Source organism: Leguminivora glycinivorella, chromosome 25 (assembly GCF_023078275.1).
Source record: "Leguminivora glycinivorella isolate SPB_JAAS2020 chromosome 25, LegGlyc_1.1, whole genome shotgun sequence".
Classification (NCBI taxonomy): domain Eukaryota; kingdom Metazoa; phylum Arthropoda; class Insecta; order Lepidoptera; family Tortricidae; genus Leguminivora; species Leguminivora glycinivorella.
The window spans coordinates 2754794-2778034 of NC_062995.1; the positions used below are offsets into that span (position 1 = coordinate 2754794).

The following is a 23241-nucleotide window of genomic DNA, read 5'->3' on the forward strand; positions in this document are numbered from 1 at the left end:
TAACACAGAACCAATTTGGGTTTATGCCGGGCCGGGGAACCACGGACGCCATATTTGCAGTTCGCCAACTATGCGAGAAATACAGAAAAGCCAAAAAGAACTTGCACATGGTGTTCGTGGATCTGGAAAAGGCATACGATAGAGTTCCGCGTAAGGTTCTGTGGTGGTGTATGAGAGAGAAGGGAGTTCCAGAGAAGTATGTGCGGCTTGTTCAGGCGATGTATGATAGAGCTAGTACTCACGTTGTTCCAAACTCTGGGGAATAAGTTTGGAACAAAGAGAATTAAAACATTGCCTGAATTCATCTCCAAAGGTTTATCACTATAACTGCTATCATTATAACTCAATCTGTATAAACGTCAGTCAAGTAAAGGAATGATTCATACCTTTGGTTAGCAGTGGCTACACTGCATGTATGGAATGACTGTTAGAGCCTTTCTCTAACCGCTGTCCTCGTTGCCTCCACACTGGTCAGCATGACTGGCATCTCAAGATCTGTATTAAAAAAGGGGTAACTATGACTTACAAAGTCACTAAATTATCTCTATATAATATCACACATTTAGTTCTATGCAAGTATTATTACAAGGTTAATTTCATGTTATATTCTTTCCATTATAGGTTCTCAAATCTCACTGAAATCATTAATTCCAAGATGCTTATTGAAGTTATTACAGTTCCAACTATTTATCATCATCATCATTATCATGACCATCATCATGTTAGTTCCCTTTGAACTACATAAATGTAGTACTTAAATACATATGTAAAGTATCTCAAAGATACTTTCCAGCCACCATTATGGTGCATCAATATTCATACCAAAGTACTACACAAATAATGCAGTAAATCAGTAAACAAAGTCAATTTCTAACAACATTTGTCTTTCATTATAGTTGCTATTATCTCAACTAATGCATTGAGATATATCAACTCAATTCAGCATATTCAGGATACAAATTCCACATATGATAGTCAAACTCAATATGAAAGCTTTGTAACCATTCTCTTACAAAGTACACTTCTCAAATATAGAGAATAAATGCAGATGGTATATCACATATACAACATCAGATCAAATCAGTACAACATCATCATAAACATTGTAAGTATCAACACCACTCATAAACACAACTATGGCAAGTACATTAACATCACACATAGATCAACACATTACAGATTATTAGAGATATTTCATAAACCACAGAACACCTCTGTAGTACACACATTATCAAAGCCACCTTTTGGTAAATCATAGATGTTTCATAAACCACAGAACCTCTCCGTGGTAACCACATTATCAAAGCCACTTTTATCTTTCATATACCACAGAACCTCTCTGTGGTAACCACATTATCACATCAGTAATTACTTTCATAAACATGAATTTAACCAACACATGAAGAACCCATAGGGAAATCAGGTAGTTCTTTCATCTGGCACATTACCAAATCCATCTTTATCAAATCATACATTTTCTTAGACACAATATACAAACTTAAAGCTATACATTTACATGGTGTCACAACGCTCCACACTAGTGGCCAACGCTTGACAAATATCATTATTAGACCCAAAATGTGTATGAAGGTTCGTCAACCCTCTCAGAGTAGCGCTAGTCTGTACACATGCCCGAGGGCCCTTACAGTGATCACCATCTTGGGGGGTCCTCCCAGAGGATGCGTGAACCCATGGCCTTCAGGTGTCAGCGGCCAGGTCTCACAAACTCACTGGCGTTTACCAAGGCCTGGGGCGCGACTCCAACCCCAGCCAAACTCATAACTTTCCTCATATTAAATAGATAGCACAATTACTAAGGCTGGACCGCACCCCCAGCCCCCGGTGGCGGTCATACCAGCATCAGGGCTACCCGATGCCTGGTCCCAAACTCGTTGGGGCCGCGCTGACTTACAGCCACGTTGGCTCTTTCCCGCATTCAACATGCGCCATTTTGTGATGCAATCATGTTAACTACATGATCTTTATATGCATAAACGTGTAACAACTCTCTGCCACACTCATTTCAATATATCATCCATAACGGAAACACCATCATCGTAAACTTTGTAATAATGCATAGCAATAATATTCAATTATGAAAAGTTAGTTTTAGGTTAAATGTACGAGAACGTTTTGGGAAAATAACTCCTCTTTTATCATAGAGATATAAAACACCACTTAGCTTTCTTTGGTGACTCAGCTCCCCTTGATGAGCACTGATTCGAATATTAATTTACATAATTAAATTCAACACGCCATAAAGTGACAAACAGGTTTTTACTGGTTTGAATGGAGGTTGTTTCGTTCAGTTGGTAGTGTTGCCAGGTAACTCGCGAAACGTCGCGACACACCCGACGACGAAAGTTTAATGAAAAGGAGTTAGTGTAAGCAACAAGTGGCGGGACCACTCTTTGATCTTCTCCAATTGCTTGGACCGCTGTTGCTCTCTTTTGTCTCTCATCTCTAGGCGTCACTGACTCTATGCCATCTTGTGCAAATCACTCTGACATATTTTCAGAGGTATACATGATTTCTGTTTCATTGATGCCTTCTACTTAAGCCTATATCCACCTTATTTTATCTCTGAGTACTTAGTATGTTATTATCCACTATCTCTTCCTTTGATCTATTTTCCATTATGTTTCACATCTTCTCTTTGAACCGGTATATCTACTTCTATATCAAGATCCATCACTTCTTCCTCATGAGATGTTTATCATTTAATATATCCTTTGCAGGATCCACAGACACCATTGATTCTCCTATCTCAAGGACACAAATGTGCTATATATCCTATAAATATAGTATTACCTAATTTGCTTTGGCCACTCTACATTGCCCATTTATTTCTGTAATTAATTTTGATATACGATCAACTTTCTGCGTCTCTCTGTTCTCTTGATTTTTTCTTAATTTGTACATACTATGTCACCAACACAACACGTGGTGCCACCTTAACTTGAACTCTCACTTGTTTATTCTTAACCTCTCACAATTCGAGAGACCCTCCCGCGCCAGAAAAAGTGTTGTCAATCATCTGATTGCTCAGACATTTAGACGGGCTATATAACAAGAACTTCGGGACAATTTAAGTAGCCAAAAATGTAACTTTTCTATGTCACTTAACGGTCCTTTTGCCACATCAGCCGGATTCAATTTGGAGGGTATATTAACGCAGATCCAAGTTTCTGTTCTTTTACATTTCTTCTATCCCTTTTGTTACAAATAGTACAAGTAACTTGTTTGACTGCCACCTATAACAATCTGACTGTTATACTCTAATAAATGTTTACTTAGTCACTTTTTATTGGGCGATCTTTTTACATATTATATTAATCTATTTTCTATTGAGGTGCCTCATAGTTCTAAACGGACTATTTTTAAATCATCTTTGATTTCTTATGAGAGTCAGTCTATTTCAGTTAATACCTTTGCTGTATATATTATAGTTAGTATCTCTATGCACTATAGCAGAATATGCATTGACTAATGCGTCTGTGAAACCATATATTTGACAAGTTTCTTCCCTGGATATATTTCTAGGTAAGTATACCTACATATTTCTTTTACTACCTCTACACAGTTATATAGTTTTCCAGTATGTTACAATTTCTTTTAATAAAGTAGAGTTCTATCTAATATATTTTACCCATAAAGATTGTAAGAGCAATTTAGCTGGTAAAACGATAGGCGCTGCAATTTCACACGGATCATAGATGTAAGCTATGGTATTTAGTATTTCTCTTTTGGTGAAAGTATTTTTGTTAGATTTGTTCTTAATTTAAGTATCTTTGCACATATCACAAACCAAACCTAAGGTTTTTACTGTGCCTCCACTGTTTATTTCTGGAATTTTCCAGATCCATAGGATTCGTATCCATAGAATACGTTTTGTTAATGTTCTATAGCCATAAAATCTAGTCACATCTCTTATCCTTTTCATTTCGTCCGATTTATAAGAAAGCTTTTTCTATATCAGCTATTTGTTATTCTATGACATCTGAACTTGACCACGAGTTGGAGGAGATCTTTTAGCATCAGAGGGCCATGATAATTATAGACTCAATCAAGCTTTTACCTTCTCTACCCTCTGCTGAAACATTGTACAGTTCTCATGGCCTTTCCACTCAAGGAAATTCCATGGTGGGCCAAATTAATCTACCTGGCTGTGATTAGGGACAAACTCTATAATCTCTTTATTCAATCGGTCTTATGGGATTTTTTCATAAATGAGCAGTGCGACTCTCTATAGCCCCTTTCACTTAACTGACTAGGCTACCATTACATAGGCCAATTCGAAGCTTGCAGGTAGACCCGTAGGGTACTCATTACATAGCTAGCCAACCGTATAGCGGTTGTTAATAATAGTAGTGGTCTCGTTAATTATTAATAGTTTCTTCGTCTCTATCCGTGCTAGAAGTATCTGTGATAATAATGGATTCTAGTTCTTTTCTAGTTCTTTTCTAGTTCTAGTACTTTTACATTTCCTAACATCTAAAGTAGGGTCAGGTTTTGTTAATTTATTCTCATACAGAGTCTGAAAGTAAGTTAAAACCATCAGGTCATTTTGTCTTTATGATCAGGTTTTCCTGATAAGATCTAGCCTAATATAGATTTTCTGAAAATTCTGTTTCTCAGTATTCATAAAGAATAATAATAATAATAAATGAGCAGGCTCGAAAGACCCGAGAATTTTAAACGGAGATGCAAATAATAATAATAATCTCTTCCTATAAGTATGTCAATACGATCTGACAAAGGGTTATCATCTACTAAATTTATCCTTTTATTGTAATTGCTCACATATGTAAGCAGATCTTCTCTGGGACATGATACACTTGGTGTAATTGCTGGTACCATATTGGTAAACAATAATCTTAATACCTATATTTTCAAGTAAATTCCAACCAGTTTACTTTTAATTTCCTTTAGTTACTCAGTTTCAAATATGAAAATAAATAGGCCAATTTTCTGTTCTGTGCTTAAATATAATTTATTTTCAATTCTTTGTGTCATATAACTTCTTTGAGAACTACTGTCCCTCAATAAGTGACATTTATTTCTTGACAATTCCATTCCTATTTATAGCAGACAATGCAGCTGTTTGTAAAACAGTGGTTCCTTCTCTGTGTATGTGTAAGGTGTTGACAGGTTTTATTTACTATTTGAAAGTCATAGCTTCGGACACAAGGCCTTGTTAATTTCCCTGTAGTATTGTAATGAACGCATTTGACATTTTGATTATATTCTTTTCTCTATGTCTTCCTTTAACACAAATATAGCAGCTGTTTGTTAATTTCTTATACGGTTTTTCATGACCTCATAGATAAGGCAAAATCACTGTAATAATACATACATACATACAATCACGCCTGTATCCCATAAAGGGGTAGGCAGAGCACATGAAACTACTAAAGCTTCAGGGCCACTCTTGGCAATAAGGGGTTAAAAGAAAATAAAACTGTGGCATTGCAGTGACAGGTTGCCAACCTCTCGCCTACACCACAATTTAACCCATATCCCATAGTCGCCTTCAACGACACCCACGGGAAGAAAGGGGGTGGTGAAATTCTTAACCCGTCACCACACAGGCAGGCTGTAATAATTGTTTTCACAATTTTCTAGCTTTCCATTTAAGTTGATATTTTATATTTTCACTTTTGGTGTCATAAGGCCTCTTTAAAAAAGGAGAGCCTAAATTTTAATAGGTGATGAAGTATAGATAACCAACCTTAGTTATCAGATTGCTGTCGATATACTCAAAAATAGGTCTGAAAACCCAAGCAAGTGGTTAATATCCATTATGCCACTCTATACAGAGTGAAAGGTTTGAAGATTGGCACAAGACCATAAATGAGATCCAATAACATCTCATATTCTTAACATTCATTAGGGGAAAATATTGATCATCATCACTTGAGGTTCATAGTCATAGAAAAGTTTCCAGAATATATAATATATGAAGTGAAACTAAGTAAGTTTAAATCTACTCAAGAACTTAGAAAACAACTTGATATTGTTATAATGGCAAGAGAATCCTCTCTCTCCTTTCGAGGTCACATGAAAATTAACAAAACTGAAGAAGTTCAATTTAGTACTGAGGTCCTCCATACCTCCTTTAGGTATATTAATTTATCAACATCACATCAGTCCCACTGACTTATACAAGAATGAAACTGGTCCCATCAAGGGGTACCAGTCCAATACATTTCACTTAAACTTGTGGAGTATAAACTCAGATAATTTGCTTCGCTTATTAACCCGTAGTTTACTTAATTGTATGTTAGACACCTTTATATTAAATTGTAGAATTAAGGCATTTTCAAATTCAGCTAGTACTTCTTCACCTTCGAGCTGTGAGGTAGTCACTTTAGAAATTTCATTGGTTCTTGTTTGTTTACAATTTTAAAATACTGATAAAGTTCAGTATTTAACCGGTGTATGGTGTGTAATTTTTGATGAAATGATGACGCTTTGTTCTGATTTGTTTTTAACTCGTGGTATTTGTGCACTTGGTGTCAGTGGTTAACTTCTCTATATTACTAACAAATGTGGATACTTGGGCAAGCAGGCTTTGTTAATATTGGCATAAAATGGTTGATTCCAATAAGAAGTATTTTAACGACGTCAATTATGCGGTTATTTCGTAGTTCATTTTCAGTAAATTTTCATGTGATTAAATTGCAAATAATGAATCATATCAATATTTTAATTTTATGTGATGTCAAACAGCACAATTCACAATAACACTATAATGATGAGTATACTCAGTGCGTAAAGATATTTTGAGATGAACACACTCGTACAATACAAATTCGCGTGGAATTTCATTTATCATTTGCCAAAAGATGCAAAACTGAACATGTACAAAACGCCCCCATCATTCATATCCCCTGACTTTAAAGTAGTTAAAAGCTTTTACAACACTCACCGAGTCTTTCAACCTTTTGCCCCAAGGGCGCTCACATCGCCACAAGGGCGGCCTTATTAGGGATTAAACCCCAAACCTCTTTGCTGTGCCTGCTTCCCAATGAGCCATAAAACCGAATGTCTCCATTGGGACCACAGTGGCTAGAATTAGTGTAGATTTATCCTGGTACTACCTCCCTGTGTAGAAACGGACTCATTCGTCATATTTTCAGGTAATCAACAAGTAATTTCACTACCTTTGTTTATATAAACACATATTTTGCCGGTCACAATATTTACATTTACAATCCTTTAATGTCATATGTCAAAGACAGACGTTCGGAAATCGACTGTTTTTTATGCGTGTTTATCGATCACATCGATTTTTCATTTATGTTTTAAGAACCAATAATTACAGAAAGCAATTATTTGTACTTTTATTTGTGTATTAATTTTGTTAATGTTTAACATATTTATTAATTTATAATGTGCTTTTGAAAACAAAATGTTGTAAGTACTAACAAACCTCGTAAACTTGAGCTCAACAAACTTCGTAAACTTGTACTTATCAAACTTCGTAAACTTGCACCAATTGTCAACCTCACTTTGTCGAACAACAAACGTGCAACAAACAAACATTCCTTATCAATATTTCTACACATAATTGGTATGAAGGGAAATCACAATAAAATAAGTATACAATTCGTACATTCATGCTTAAATAAAGGAGCAATATATCTTTATTATAACACACATAACGTAAATGCTATGCTGCCAATTTCTGTGTCCATCTCGTGGCTATCACTTCTACTCGACGCTGGATAACATTAATAGTTTCAAATCAGCTTCTTCTAGTACCTGTTAAACCTATTTTTCATTAAATTGATGAATGTAGAACACAAATAAATAATTTTAAATGATATGAATCACACATCCCATGAACTGACGTCTTTATGCAATTTCTCAGATACTCAAATTGTACTTTTGACTCTACTCTCTGTGATTCTGGCAGTGTCTCCCCAGCCACTACCAAATATCCCAGACTAACTCAACCAATTTTGTTCCAAACTCTGGGGAATAAGTTTGGAACAAAAAGAATTAAAACATTGCCTGAATTCATCTCCAAAGGTTTATCACTATAACTGCTATCATTATAACTCAATCTGTATAAACGTCAGTCAAGTAAAGGAATGATTCATACCTTTGGTTAGCAGTGGCTACACTGCATGTATGGAATGACTGTTAGAGCCTTTCTCTAACCGCTGTCCTCGTTGCCTCCACACTGGTCAGCATGACTGGCATCTCAAGATCTGTATTAAAAAAGGGGTAACTATGACTTACAAAGTCACTAAATTATCTCTATATAATATCACACATTTAGTTCTATGCAAGTATTATTACAAGGTTAATTTCATGTTATATTCTTTCCATTATAGGTTCTCAAATCTCACTGAAATCATTAATTCCAAGATGCTTATTGAAGTTATTACAGTTCCAACTATTTATCATCATCATCATTATCATGACCATCATCATGTTAGTTCCCTTTGAACTACATAAATGTAGTACTTAAATACATATGTAAAGTATCTCAAAGATACTTTCCAGCCACCATTATGGTGCATCAATATTCATACCAAAGTACTACACAAATAATGCAGTAAATCAGTAAACAAAGTCAATTTCTAACAACATTTGTCTTTCATTATAGTTGCTATTATCTCAACTAATGCATTGAGATATATCAACTCAATTCAGCATATTCAGGATACAAATTCCACATATGATAGTCAAACTCAATATGAAAGCTTTGTAACCATTCTCTTACAAAGTACACTTCTCAAATATAGAGAATAAATGCAGATGGTATATCACATATACAACATCAGATCAAATCAGTACAACATCATCATAAACATTGTAAGTATCAACACCACTCATAAACACAACTATGGCAAGTACATTAACATCACACATAGATCAACACATTACAGATTATTAGAGATATTTCATAAACCACAGAACACCTCTGTAGTACACACATTATCAAAGCCACCTTTTGGTAAATCATAGATGTTTCATAAACCACAGAACCTCTCCGTGGTAACCACATTATCAAAGCCACTTTTATCTTTCATATACCACAGAACCTCTCTGTGGTAACCACATTATCACATCAGTAATTACTTTCATAAACATGAATTTAACCAACACATGAAGAACCCATAGGGAAATCAGGTAGTTCTTTCATCTGGCACATTACCAAATCCATCTTTATCAAATCATACATTTTCTTAGACACAATATACAAACTTAAAGCTATACATTTACATGGTGTCACAACGCTCCACACTAGTGGCCAACGCTTGACAAATATCATTATTAGACCCAAAATGTGTATGAAGGTTCGTCAACCCTCTCAGAGTAGCGCTAGTCTGTACACATGCCCGAGGGCCCTTACAGTGATCACCATCTTGGGGGTCCTCCCAGAGGATGCGTGAACCCATGGCCTTCAGGTGTCAGCGGCCAGGTCTCACAAACTCACTGGCGTTTACCAAGGCCTGGGGCGCGACTCCAACCCCAGCCAAACTCATAACTTTCCTCATATTAAATAGATAGCACAATTACTAAGGCTGGACCGCACCCCAGCCCCCGGTGGCGGTCATACCAGCATCAGGGCTACCCGATGCCTGGTCCCAAACTCGTTGGGGCCGCGCTGACTTACAGCCACGTTGGCTCTTTCCCGCATTCAACATGCGCCATTTTGTGATGCAATCATGTTAACTACATGATCTTTATATGCATAAACGTGTAACAACTCTCTGCCACACTCATTTCAATATATCATCCATAACGGAAACACCATCATCGTAAACTTTGTAATAATGCATAGCAATAATATTCAATTATGAAAAGTTAGTTTTAGGTTAAATGTACGAGAACGTTTTGGGAAAATAACTCCTCTTTTATCATAGAGATATAAAACACCACTTAGCTTTCTTTGGTGACTCAGCTCCCCTTGATGAGCACTGATTCGAATATTAATTTACATAATTAAATTCAACACGCCATAAAGTGACAAACAGGTTTTTACTGGTTTGAATGGAGGTTGTTTCGTTCAGTTGGTAGTGTTGCCAGGTAACTCGCGAAACGTCGCGACACACGTCAGGTCTGAAGCTGTAGTCACCGACAAGTTCAATGTGGCGGTAGGTCTACACCAGGGGTCGGCTTTAAGTCCGTATTTGTTCCTCCTGGTTATGGATGCTCTGACATCGGACATACAGGAGGAAGCACCCTGGTGTATGCTGTTTGCCGATGACATTGTTCTTGTTGGGGAAAATGCACTTGAGGTCCAGAGCAGACTGGGAAAATGGCAAGAAACACTGGAAAGTGTGGGACTGAAAATCAGCAGAACCAAAACTGAACAGATGTTCTGCGATTTCGGTGGTCTATCCAGTTTTTCCCCTATTGCCTTAGATGGTGTATACCTACCAGTCTGCTCCGACTTCCGGTACCTTGGGTCAGTATTCCAAAATGACGGAAGCATCGACCGTGATGTGAAAAATAGAATAAATGCGGGATGGATGAAATGGCGACAGGTCTCAGGGACAACATGCGATCGACGGATGCCCCTTAAACTTAAGGGGAAAATCTATAAGACGATTGTGAGGCCTGTTGTATTGTATGGATCTGAATGCTGGGCGACAAAGGTGGAGGATGAAAGGAGAGTGCACGTAGCGGAAATGAGAATGTTGAGATAGATGTGTGGAGTGACCAGAATGGATCGGATCAGGAATGAGTATATTAGGGGAAGTTTGAAAGTTGCGCCTATAACGGAAAAGATGAGGAGTGGCAGGTTGGCGTGGTACGGTCATGTAATGAGGAGGGATGAGTGTCATATAGGCAAAAGAATGTTGGAGATGAATGTTGATGGATGGAGAGGGAGGGGTAGGGCGTGTGTGTCAAAAAAAGTGAGTGCGCTGTCCTCTTTAAAGGTCCCTGGTGTTTTATGCTGGTCATAATCATATGGCAACTGGCTGTCAGAATCACTGTCACCTGTCAATACTGTTTGTTATGGTTTATTAAGCGAAGTGGACTAAAAATCGATGCTAATGAAAATATTCGTTCCTTTGTAATATATTATTGTTTAGTCCTATAATTCTTGAAGATTTACAATACTAAAAGAAAAATGATTTGCAGCTACATTGTAAAAACTGATAAGTATTTCAACGATACCTGACAAGATGGAAGGTCTGTGGCCGAATAAGTGAGGGCTAGAACTCTTAACTCAATAGTTATGGAGTCTAATGAACTGGAAATCTTACGGGTGAAGACAGAGGTGAACGGTGAGTTTCGTATACTTTTTTGTTCAGTAAAATTAGCACTACTTAGGAATAAAGTACGAATCAATAAGTTTCCCTAGCAGACCCTTTATAATATTATTTTTATTAGCCTGATTTATTATCTTACTGCTAGGCAAAGGCCTTCTCGCTTCTTCCACTTAACCCTGTCATTTAATAAACCTCTGTTATTTTAATAAATCTGGATTGAATGCGTCCAAGTCATCCCACTATCTCTTTTCTGGCCTGCATCCACTTCGGTGTTCCGTGGATTCCAGTTGGTGACCATTTCAAGCCCACCATTTAGGGTGCATGCGGCAGACATGTCCAGCCCAGTTCCACTTAAGGGTAGCGATCATGACACCCATGACACCTAACATCTGCAACTCGAGTTCTGGGGCATAGGTCCGTGTTTCTGTTTTTTTCTTTATTCTTATTATAGGAAACAAACAGCTAATATTAATATAGATAAGATATTACATAATATAGACAATACATTGACCAAAACAGTTTCCACTTATAAGTTAAAACATAGATGTTGCTTGGGAAGAACATTCTCTTACAATAAGTTTACAGTACATTTGATGAGATTCTTCAAATTTAGACTCATAAGACTCATAAGCCTTAAAGTTCACACCAACCCTATGTATAAATAAAGAAAGAAAGAAAATACATTTGTATAAGTTTTCAGTGCCTTCTTTATAGACGACACTGACACCGAGCCCTCAGAGGTTGCAGCTATCAAACTAGAACCCGTGGAGGATGGAATTGAACAATACTTGCCCAAAGTACTGCAGCCTCATGACTTGGTGTTTACCGAACACAGTGAGTAATTTTCACACATTCTTGGCTAAAACAATATCAATTAAACAAATAACACTGCAAAAGAGGCGTGAACATGGAGATTTGTTCGAGACCTTTAAAATCATTCAAATGACTGTCCAGAACTAGTCAACCTGTTCACTCGAAATTCAAACACGCGCACAGGAGGACACAATCTAAAACTTGTAACAATAAAGCACAAAACAAATAAACTTGGTGTGAGGCCTTCCATTTCATGCGCGGATCCAGGGGGGGGGTCATGGGGGTCATGACCCCCCCTGGAGCCTAGGTTGGCCATACAAATAGACCACGTGACCCCCCCCTGGGGCCCCGGGCCTTTACCACGTGACCCCCCCGCCTGGGCACGAAGCTGGATCCGCGCTTGTTCCATTTTGCCAAATTTAAACAAAGCAAGTTATAAATATTGAAATATGTGCTTTATGACATGTCACCTAAGACCTGCATGTGACGTTAATATTAAAAAACAAATTTAAAAAAATTTGTGGCCAGAAACAGTTGTCCCTATAATTATCGATACAATCTTTATTGGCAAAAACTTCATTACAAACAGAATAGTGTAAGCTTGGAATGAATTACCATCTGAACCTACCAGTGTTAATCAGTTTAAAAATAGACTAAACAAACTATCTATCAGTGAAATCGTGCAAAGTGAATTATTATTTAGACGTGCCAGCATCAGCTGCCTGTCTAAAACGAAATAATAATAATTAATAAGTTACAGATACATAGTGCGAAAAGCATTACCTTCGTATTTCCGGAAACATTTGTGTCACAGCACAGTATACATCTTGTACTGACACTGACTGGAAGTATCATAAATAGCATAACACATTCATTCGTTTCCTTAAAAATACGAACGAAAATCTTTTCACAATACATCTGTACTTATACTGAAAAGGATCAAGTATAATATAGAGAATTACTGTCAAAGTAAAATGTGTAGACACAGTGCACAGACTGCCATCTCTCGACACAGGATTAATATTTTGAACCTCGGTTTTGAGCTAAATAAAGCTTTTTAAATCGACATGTCTGCCTAATAGTTCTTTACTTGCTAGAGGTCTTAGTTTTAGTTATTATATTATATTAGTGTTTAATGTACTATCAGCTGCAAAAGTGCATAGAGAAATTATGAATGAATTCATTGATAAATTCGCCATTGCAGCTGACAGTACATACTAACTAACATAGCTTTTTAATTTAAATTTTAAATTTTTGTACTAACATCGTATGGATCAATGATGGATCTGAAATAAAAGTTTTTTTTTTTTTTTTGATAATTTGACCGATAAATATTAATACTAGCACCATCTTGCGGAGAATCAACCAATGGATTAGAACAAAGGTGGCTAGAAAGAGATAAAAAGTAGCCTTTGTCACTTTTCATCCCTTCAACCATCTTCACTTAAAAAATCACGACAATTCGTCGCTCCGTTTTGCCGTGAAGGACGGACAAATAATGAGACACATACACATACACTTTCCCATTTTTAAGTTTAGTTTAGAATGACTTATATTGACCGGGATATAGACCGTGATTACCTTTTTGATTTTTGTCGAGCTCCCGATATTTCGACGCAGTTGCATGCATCATGATCACGGAAAACTGACGAAGACGGGAAACTGATGATGCATGCAACTGCGTCGAAATATCGGGAGCTCGACAAAAATCAAAAAGGTAATCACGGTCTATATCTCGGTCAATATAAGTCTAATGAAAATAACCGTGAATCATTCAAAACTCTTAGTTTAGAACGGCTGGATTTGTACTTTACAATAACAGTTTGATTGTTGCCAGTGTGCATCAAGGTTGAGGCTGAATTCGTAAATAATGAAGAGGGAGAGAGCACAAGAGGAAAAGAGACAGCAGATCATTGCGAGAACAAAACAAATGCATGCAACAACAAGGTGACAGAGGAAGCGCCACAAGGTATACCATCTGTCTTTCTAAGCTATGTGTCACGTACACAAGGCGTCCCAAGACTGACAATAAATTAAAAAAAAAGACTGGGTCATGAAGGGAAAGTACCTTAATATCGTAGGTTTTTTTTAGTAGGTGTTAAGGATTGTAGCTTTAAAAATATATTAAAAATAATTTCGCCTGGCAACATTATGCAAAAAAGTAAAAAAAAAAATATAACCGTCGATTCACTTTCCTCTTTTCCCATGTCGTCTCGAGGAGCATGTCGCGCTAACCTTTTCGAAATTAAAGTAAAATATAATATACTCGTGAAAAATCGTGTGTGAGTTTGTGGAAGGCTGATCGATTGAAGAAGCACGTCTCCTGTTCCATTTTCGGTGTCTGAGCTGGTTAAGGTAACTCGGATTCAAGGTAAGTCTGGACGAGCCGAGATTCGAGGAGCCTGGCCAGCCACCGCCGACTGCTGCATCGTCGCCTACAGCCGAACAAGGTGAGTGCTTCCCACAATTGACCCAGCCTATCTTAAATTCCCTAATTTCTTGTCGTGTCGTTCGTGTCGTTAAGCTATAAAATTAATCGAATACAGTCCACATATATAATTTAAAGATATCGAAGTAAAATAATCCCCTACATTTTTTGTTCCCTCGACCGGATAATTGTAAAGTGACCGTGGTTAATTTTCGATTTAAAACCCTTTCATTATTAGTTAAATTGTTCGTTGTGAAATCATAAAAACATTGGAGGGTAAGATTAGAAACACTTGGCTTGGGCGTTTTTCCATTAGTTAAGAAGGTGCGTGTTCATACTGTGCATAGACTAAAATTTGTTTCGAGTTTCGATTTAGTGAATTTCTGAACGCAACCATAACTGTCATCGCTGTTGTGTCAAAGTGAAAAGTAAACATAACCTCAATTGATTCCTTACATAAATTAAATTTATATTAAATAGTTTACTAGAGTAACATGGCAACGGAAAGTTTTGATAAAAACCGTGTAGGGCGGGATTACGCCTTTGTGCGGATGGAGTTTATTCATAGCAGTTGCGACTTAAAAGGTTATTGTTTGAGTGACGTGATCAGGCTGGAAGAGGAATTTCACGCCTTTCAAGTTGATTTATTGACGGCGACTGCAGCTGGTGACCGTAAAAGCGAGCTGGAAATATCGGCGCAGTTCGAAAAAATGGTAAAATCTATAAAAATACGTTTATCGGAAACAGGACCCACCGTGTTAAAGACCAATGAAAATACGACTTCAAGTGCTAAATTGCCTAAAATAACTATAGTTCCCTTTGACTCTAAAATTGAAAATTGGGTATCGTTTATTCAGATTTTCGACTCACTAGTTCATAGGAAAAGTATACCTGCAGTTGAAAAGCTTCACTATTTGTTATCAAGTGTGACCGGGTATGCCTTCGATTTGATAAAAAATTACCCATTGTGTGACGAAAATTACATGATCGCGTACAACACACTTAAGGAGCATTTTGATAAAAAAAGAATAATTGCTAGTCTGTTTTATGAAAAAATATTAAACTGTGAGGTGGCAAGATCTAAAAGTCCTTCTGAATTAGTGAGAATTTGTCGAACTTTTAAAGAAAATATTGAAATTTTGTCAAAGTATAAATTACCCGACAGGAATTTTATGCTATTCCATTCATTGTGGTCTAAATTGGACGCTAGCACAAAAGAAGCTTTTGAGCTTCAACTTAATTCAACCACGGAGATTCCTAGTTATGAAGAATTAATGTCGTTTATTGAAAAGCGGAGCCAAGCATTAGAAAACAGTCTCGGTAAGTCGTTAACAGTTAGTAGTAAACCGGTGTCGAATAAAGTTAATTCTTCATTTCTTGTTCCACCAGTGAATAATGTGAGTGACTGTGTTATATGTGCCACACCAGGGCACACATTTGAGCATTGTTCAAAATTTTTGGAATTGCGGCCAATGGATAGGTTCGCCCAAGTTAAGGAAAAGAAACTTTGTATAATGTGTTGTAGGCCATCCCATTCAGTTAAGAATTGCAAGTCCTCAGTGTCTTGTGGCGTTTGTAAACATAGACACCATACATTATTGCACTTTGATAAGGAGTTGGAACCGTCCACTCGGCAAACTCAAGTGACATTGACTGTCCATAATGCAAATGCACCAAGCCTGTTCTCGACGGCTATTGTAATGATAAAAAATAAACATAACCATTTAGTACCAATTCGTATGCTATTGGATAATGCTTCTGCATGTAATTTTATTACATTAGAGTGCGCTCGAAAACTAGGAATACCAATTAAAGTTAACTCACCATCGGTGAACGGTGTCGGTCTAGCGTCAACGGACACTTTTGGAATTGTCGATTGTGAGATAGTCCCGGCAAATGGGGACTCATCTTGCATATTTTCGTTTGAAGCGTATGTGCTTCCTAAGATCTGCCCTGATATGCCACTGGAGCCACTTAATGTGTCGTCCTGGATGCATCTAAAGGATTTAGATCTCGCTGATCCATATTTTCATAAGTCTGGACCAATAGACATGTTGGTTAGTGTCAACCTTTTTGCTGCGGCATTACAGTCTGGTGTTGTCAAGGGCAACCCAGATGAGCCCATAGCCGTCCGCACGGTGTTTGGCTGGTTGGTGATGGGTGAGTGCCCTAGAGACATTAACACTTCTCGTTCTCGTTGTTCTAAGGGGTCCGGAGGTGATACGGAGAGGTGTTTTCTCGTGTCGAGTCTTTCATTAGACAACAGCATCAAACGCTTCTGGGAGTTGGAAGGCTTTGATCTGCCTAAAAATATCGTTTTGTCGAAATCGGAATTATCGTGTGAAAACCAAATGGAAAATTCATATTGTCGCAGTCCCGAGGGAAGGATGGTAGTACCATTAACTTATGTCGACCCTCAGGACAAACCAAGGTTTTCAAATTCTCGTGAGATAGCTCTCAAGCGTCTCTTAAATTTAGAGAGGAAATTTAAATTAAATCCTCAATTTCGGACAGCTTATGTCAATTTCATGGACGACTACTTAAGTTGTGGTCACATGGAGGAGGTTGGTCCTCCAGTGGTGTCTGAGGGTCAGTTCTATTACATACCTCACCATGGAATTTTGCGGCCAGACTCCGTCACTACGCCTCTGCGTTGCGTTTTTGACGCTAGCGCCCAAGACTCTTCGGGGCAGTCCTTGAATAGTGCGCTGCTGCCAGGTCCAAAATTGCAAAATAATATATTTGATTTGCTGGTTCGTTTTCGATGGCATGCAGTAGTGTTCACCGGGGACATCAAGCAGATGTACCGGCAGTTTCTTGTCGCTTTACAGGACTGCGACTATCAACGCATTTTATGGCGTCCATCATCTGATGAGCCTGTGAAAGATTATCGTTTGCTCACAGTGACCTATGGCGTGTCCTGTGCTCCCTATCAGGCGCTTTGGTGTATATCCAAGCTAGCAAAGGAGTTTTCGTCTCGCTCTCCCCAAGGTGCTGCAGTATTGGCTAGGGATGCATATGTCGATGACATTGTCTCAGGTGCAGACTCTGTTGAGGATGCGTTAGTGCTACGCCAACAGTTGGTGGAAATATTATCGTCTGCGCAACTTCATTTGCGCAAATGGACATCAAATAACCCCGAGTTTCTAAAAGGTGTACCTGGTTCAGAACTATATTCGGAACAACTTCACAACTTTGAAAACGTTAATGATCTGTCGCTAAAAATTCTCGGCCTGTCATGGCTTCCCAAGGAAGATACCTTCACATTCAAGACCTCCTTGAATGATTGTCGTTGTACAAAGCGATCGATCCTTTCGGATATCGCCCGTATTTTTGACCCTCTGGGCCTATTGTCGCCTGTCGTATTTTTCGCAAAATATTTAATTCAACTCCTATGGGTTTCTGGTGTCGATTGGGACAACGAGGTTCCTACTGACATCGCCCAAGAGTGGCGTAAATTTAAGTCACAATTGGTGAAGATGAATTCGTTATCCATTCCCCGTAGAATGGTTGAATCTTTCGTATCGTTGCAGCTTCACGGGTATTGTGACGCCTCGGAGAAGGGGTACTGTGCTGTCATTTATTGTCGTGTCGTTCAAAATGACGGAACTGTTGTCGTGCGCCTTTGTTGCGCTAAAACTAAGGTGGCTCCACTTCGTAAATGTTCCATTCCGAGGTGCGAGCTGCTAGCTGCTGTTTTGTTGTCGGATCTAGTCGTCTCGTTTACAGACGCTTTAAAGGATGTTCATACTTTCGATGACATCTATGCTTGGTCAGACTCGACTGTCGCGCTGACTTGGATTCGTTCGTGTTCATCCAAGTGGAAAACCTTTGTAGCTAATAGGGTTGCGCACATACAAGAGAATATTTCTCCTGAAAAGTGGCACCATGTTTCTGGTTTGGATAATCCTGCGGACTGCGGCTCCCGCGGCTTGTTACCTGCTGACTTAATCGAGCATACGCTATGGTGGGCGGGGCCTACCTGGCTTTCCAAACCTCAAGAATCTTGGCCACAATCTGAGATCTTTCCAGATCAAGCCGCTTCGAACGAGCAAAAGATTTATAGTTTGCTCACGGCGTCTAATATGTCTATGATCGATGACATATTAAATCGATTTTCGTCCCTACAACGCATATTGCGCATTCTTGCCTATTGTTTTAGGTTCATGCACAACTTACAAATGTCATCTTCGAGATATACAGATTTGAATCTGTCACCAGAAGAAATTTCTAAGGTTCTTCTTTTTCTAGTAAAGCATGTTCAGGAGCAAGCCTTTGCTTCGGAATTGCGTTGTTTATCGAAAGATAAAGCCACTCACTCCCTATCGAAACCCATGCGGAAATTGGCGCCGTTTCTGGGCGACCGTGAATTGCTAAGGGTGGGCGGTCGCCTTTCTAAAGGAGACCTGTCGTTCGATGTGAAACATCCACTACTATTGCCTCGCGATCATAGGTTGACCACGCTGATCATAGAGGATTATCATCACCGTTTTATGCACCCTGGATTGCAAACATTGCAAAACTTATTAGCCCAAGAATTATGGGTTCTATCGGCAAAAAGGGCTATAAACTCTGTTGTTTCATCCTGCATGAAATGTTTTCGGGCTCGTCCTAAAGCGGCATCCGCTCCAATAATGGGAAATTTACCCGCGTTTCGGATTAATCAAATCAAACCATTTTCGTCAGCGGCAGTAGATTACGCAGGTCCTTTTGATACTAGTTTGGCCCGGGGCCGCGGTTTACGCACATTTAAATCATACATTTGCGTTTTCGTATGCACTGCTACCAAGGCAGTACACCTTGAGCTTGCCTCCGAGCTCACGACAGAGGCTTATCTTGCAGCTCTGCGCCGTTTTATTTCCCGCCGGGGCCGGTGTTCCAGGCTGATCTCAGACCAGGGCCGAAACTTTGTCGGCGCATCTAACATGCTTCAAGACTTCATGGCTAAAGCTTCACGTGCCGAACAAATAAAATTTGTTTTCAACCCACCTGGCAGTCCACATTTCTCTGGGTTAGCGGAAGCCAGTGTAAAGTCAGTAAAGACTCACCTCTCTCGAGTAGTAGGATCACAACGCCTCACATTCGAAGAGTTTTACACAATATTGACTCAAATCGAGGCAATGTTGAACTCGAGGCCATTGTCGCCCATTAGCTCCGATCCCAACGATCTGTCGGTTTTGACCCCCGGACATTTCCTTACTTTGGAACCGCTCACCATATTACCTGAAAGCAATATGGTTGATGCAAAATTAGGTCCACTTCAGAGATGGAAATTGCTCCAAAAGATCCATCAAGATTTCTGGCGCAAGTGGCACGTCGAATACCTGCACACCTTGCAGCAACGCCACAAGTGGTTCGATGACCAGAAAAACATCATCGTCGGGACGCTCGTGCTCATTGTCAATGAGCAATGTAGCCCCATGAAGTGGAAGATTGGCCGGGTGGTACAACTCCATCCAGGGAGCGATGGGATCTGTCGAGTAGTCACGGTCCGCACAGAATCGGGCGAACTTAAACGCCCAGTAGTTAAACTGTGTCCACTGCCTCTACAAAATTAAATTATCTAATAATTCACTATCGTATCGTATCATTGTAAGCACTAACTTTATCGTAGATTCAGATTAAACTTCATATTTAAACGTATGTAAACTTAAACTAGGGAATTAACCCAAGCCATATTGTTCCTTTTTTTTCTTATCCTTAGCATACAGTACTTGTGGAAAATACGTTGCATTTTGGCGGGCGGAAAATGTTAAGGATTGTAGCTTTAAAAATATATTAAAAATAATTTCGCCTGGCAACATTATGCAAAAAAGTAAAAAAAAAAAATATAACCGTCGATTCACTTTCCTCTTTTCCCATGTCGTCTCGAGGAGCATGTCGCGCTAACCTTTTCGAAATTAAAGTAAAATATAATATACTCGTGAAAAATCGTGTGTGAGTTTGTGGAAGGCTGATCGATTGAAGAAGCACGTCTCCTGTTCCATTTTCGGTGTCTGAGCTGGTTAAGGTAACTCGGATTCAAGGTAAGTCTGGACGAGCCGAGATTCGAGGAGCCTGGCCAGCCACCGCCGACTGCTGCATCGTCGCCTACAGCCGAACAAGGTGAGTGCTTCCCACAATTGACCCAGCCTATCTTAAATTCCCTAATTTCTTGTCGTGTCGTTCGTGTCGTTAAGCTATAAAATTAATCGAATACAGTCCACATATATAATTTAAAGATATCGAAGTAAAATAATCCCCTACAGTAGGTAGATTTTATTTTTTAAAGTTATTCTGCATTCAACGATGGTGGTCGGACGGACACCTGATCGGCTGATTCCGGTAACGTTCCGCCCACATTGCTACGTAGCAATTATTAGGAAGAGTACACTTGACGTCCTTTTCACTTGACTTTACGACTTTGAACTGCTGTCAAAGTTTGATTTTGTAGAAACTGTCCTTTCTGTACGTTAGTACTGTTATATATGTATTCTGTGGTGAAATCCTGTCGATATTTTGTTCTAGTGGAAGATTCTCTACCTGTGAAGCTCCAAATCCGAAATAAACGTTCCATTCCCCTCTCGGAAAGATACAAATGCGAATGTGGCAAACAATTCAAACAATCAAGCAACTTAAAGGAGCACAGACGAATACACACGGGTGAGAAACCTTATGCCTGCGACATGTGCGAACAGCGCTTCACCAAACAGGACGCGCTAAAGACCCACGAGCGCTTACATACAGGGGACAAGCCTTATGCTTGCAAACACTGCAATAAGCGCTTCAGGCTCTCAGGCACTTTGAAGAAACATGAACGACTACACACAGGAGAAAAGCCGTATTTGTGTAAAATATGCCCGAAAGCGTTTACACAAATGATCGGCTTGAAAAGACATGGACGAGTTCATTTAGAAACTCCTACTCCCCTTCCTCATCCATGTCAAATTTGTGACAAACGATTTTCGGCTCCAAGCGAATTGGATAGACATCAGCGCGTACATACTGGTGAAAAACCGTTTCGATGCGATATTTGTCAAAAAAGGTTCGCACAACTAGTTGCGCTGAATCAGCACAAAAGAATACACACCGGACTCAAACCACACACTTGTGGAACATGCAAAAGGAGTTTCGCAGATTTGAGAGTTTTAAAAGATCACGAACGAACACATACAGGTGAAAAACCTTATCCTTGTGAACATTGTAAAAGAGAGTTTGCGCGATTAAGCACTTTGAGGAAACATGAGCAAATTCACACGGGTGAGAAAAGGTTTTCTTGCGATATATGTAGGAAAGAGTTTAGGCAGTCTGGCGCGCTCAGTCAGCATATAAGAGTACACACGGGAGAAAGACCTTTCTCTTGTCAAACGTGTAAGAAAGAGTTTCGCCGAACAGATGCTTTGAAAAGACACGAAAGAATACACACGGGTGATAAACGTTATTCCTGTGTAGTATGTCAGAAGGAATTTACGGATTGTGGCAATTTGAGGAAGCACGAACGGGTTCACACTGATGTGAAACCATATTCATGTGAAATATGTAAGAAAAGTTATAGAGAATTAGGCAGCTTGAAGAAACATACCCAAACTCACGCAGCTGATAACTGAACATTTTATATATTTTAACTAGTTTTTTCCCGCGGCTTCGCTCGCGTTAGAAAGAGACAAAAAGTAGCCTATGTCACTCTTCATCCCTTCAACTATCTCCACTTAAAAAATCACGACAATTCGTCGCTCCGTTTTGCCGTGAAAAGCGGACAAACAAACAGACACTCACACTTTCCCATTTATAATATTAGTATGGATAGTAGAATACGTATGTTGCGTTTTCTTTTTCATACCTACCTAAAAGGTTCTTATAATAGAATAGAATAGAAAACATTTATTTAACGCCACAACAAAGTACAAATAAAACAGAAGTCATGCAAACAAAAAACATTAGACGCTAAAATAGGACCCCCACTCAGCATAATGCCGCGGACATCCGCAGCGCTGGTTTTCTGCGGGGACCTCACTTACACTAGGTTAAATGGCGGCGCTTACGCCAACAACACACAATGGATACAAATATTGTTTTTTTTTATAATATGCAATAAGGTTTTTTTTATCTGTTTTATTTGTTCAAATTTTAGATTGAATGGACCTGATTGCACTTCATGGGTCCTTGTTCCTTCTCTGACGAGAAGTCCAATATATACCTACATTACATTAATTTGTAGGGCTGTTGTACCTCTACCTGCATATGTTCTAGTCTAGTATAACCTAAGCAGATGTTTATTTTATTTACCTACTTAATTAATAGTTTGTTATTTATATTTTCTGGTTTTCTAATAAAAGTTATTAACGGTTAGAAAACTCTTTCTTTTAAAAAGCAGCAATAATATAGACTAGTTTCCTAATTTGCCTGTGTGGTGACGGGTTAAGAATTTCACCACCCCCTTTCTTCCCGTGGGTGTCGTAGAAGGCGACTATGGGATATGGGTTAAATTGTGGCGTAGGCGAGAGGCTGGCAACCTGTCACTGCAATGCCACAGTTTCGTTTTCTTTCAACCCTTTATTTGCCAAGAGTGGCACTGAAGCTTTAGTAGTTTCATGTGCTCTGCCTACTCCTTTATGGGATACAGGCGTGATTGTATGTATGTATGTATGTAGTTTCCTAATAGTCAAAACAGCTTCTTTTTAACTGAAGTGATCAAGAGTTAAGTTTGTTACTCGTGCGAAAAGGACATTCGTAACTCGTGTTGACTTCCATCCCACTTCCGTCGGTTGTGTAAATCACGTG

At 38.8% G+C, this 23241-nt stretch overlaps 1 protein-coding gene and 1 long non-coding RNA gene across 2 annotated transcripts; one reads left to right on the forward strand and one right to left on the reverse strand.

The window, feature by feature from the left end:
• Positions 1-386: 386 nt before the first annotated feature.
• LOC125239193 lies at positions 387-10065 on the reverse strand. Its single transcript, XR_007178501.1, has 2 exons — positions 8111-10065; positions 387-495 (listed from the first exon to the last, which is right to left on the reverse strand). It is a non-coding gene; the product is annotated as an uncharacterized LOC125239193 (long non-coding RNA).
• A 938-nt stretch (positions 10066-11003) lies between these two features.
• On the forward strand, positions 11004-22710 carry LOC125239501 (zinc finger protein 135-like). The gene is made up of 5 exons (XM_048147115.1): positions 11004-11255; positions 11955-12074; positions 13891-14022; positions 20989-21636; positions 22679-22710. The coding sequence occupies exons 1-5, from the start codon at positions 11207-11209 to the stop codon at positions 22708-22710; spliced, it is 981 nt and encodes a 326-aa protein (XP_048003072.1). The 5' UTR covers positions 11004-11206.
• The last annotated feature ends 531 nt before the right edge of the window (positions 22711-23241 follow it).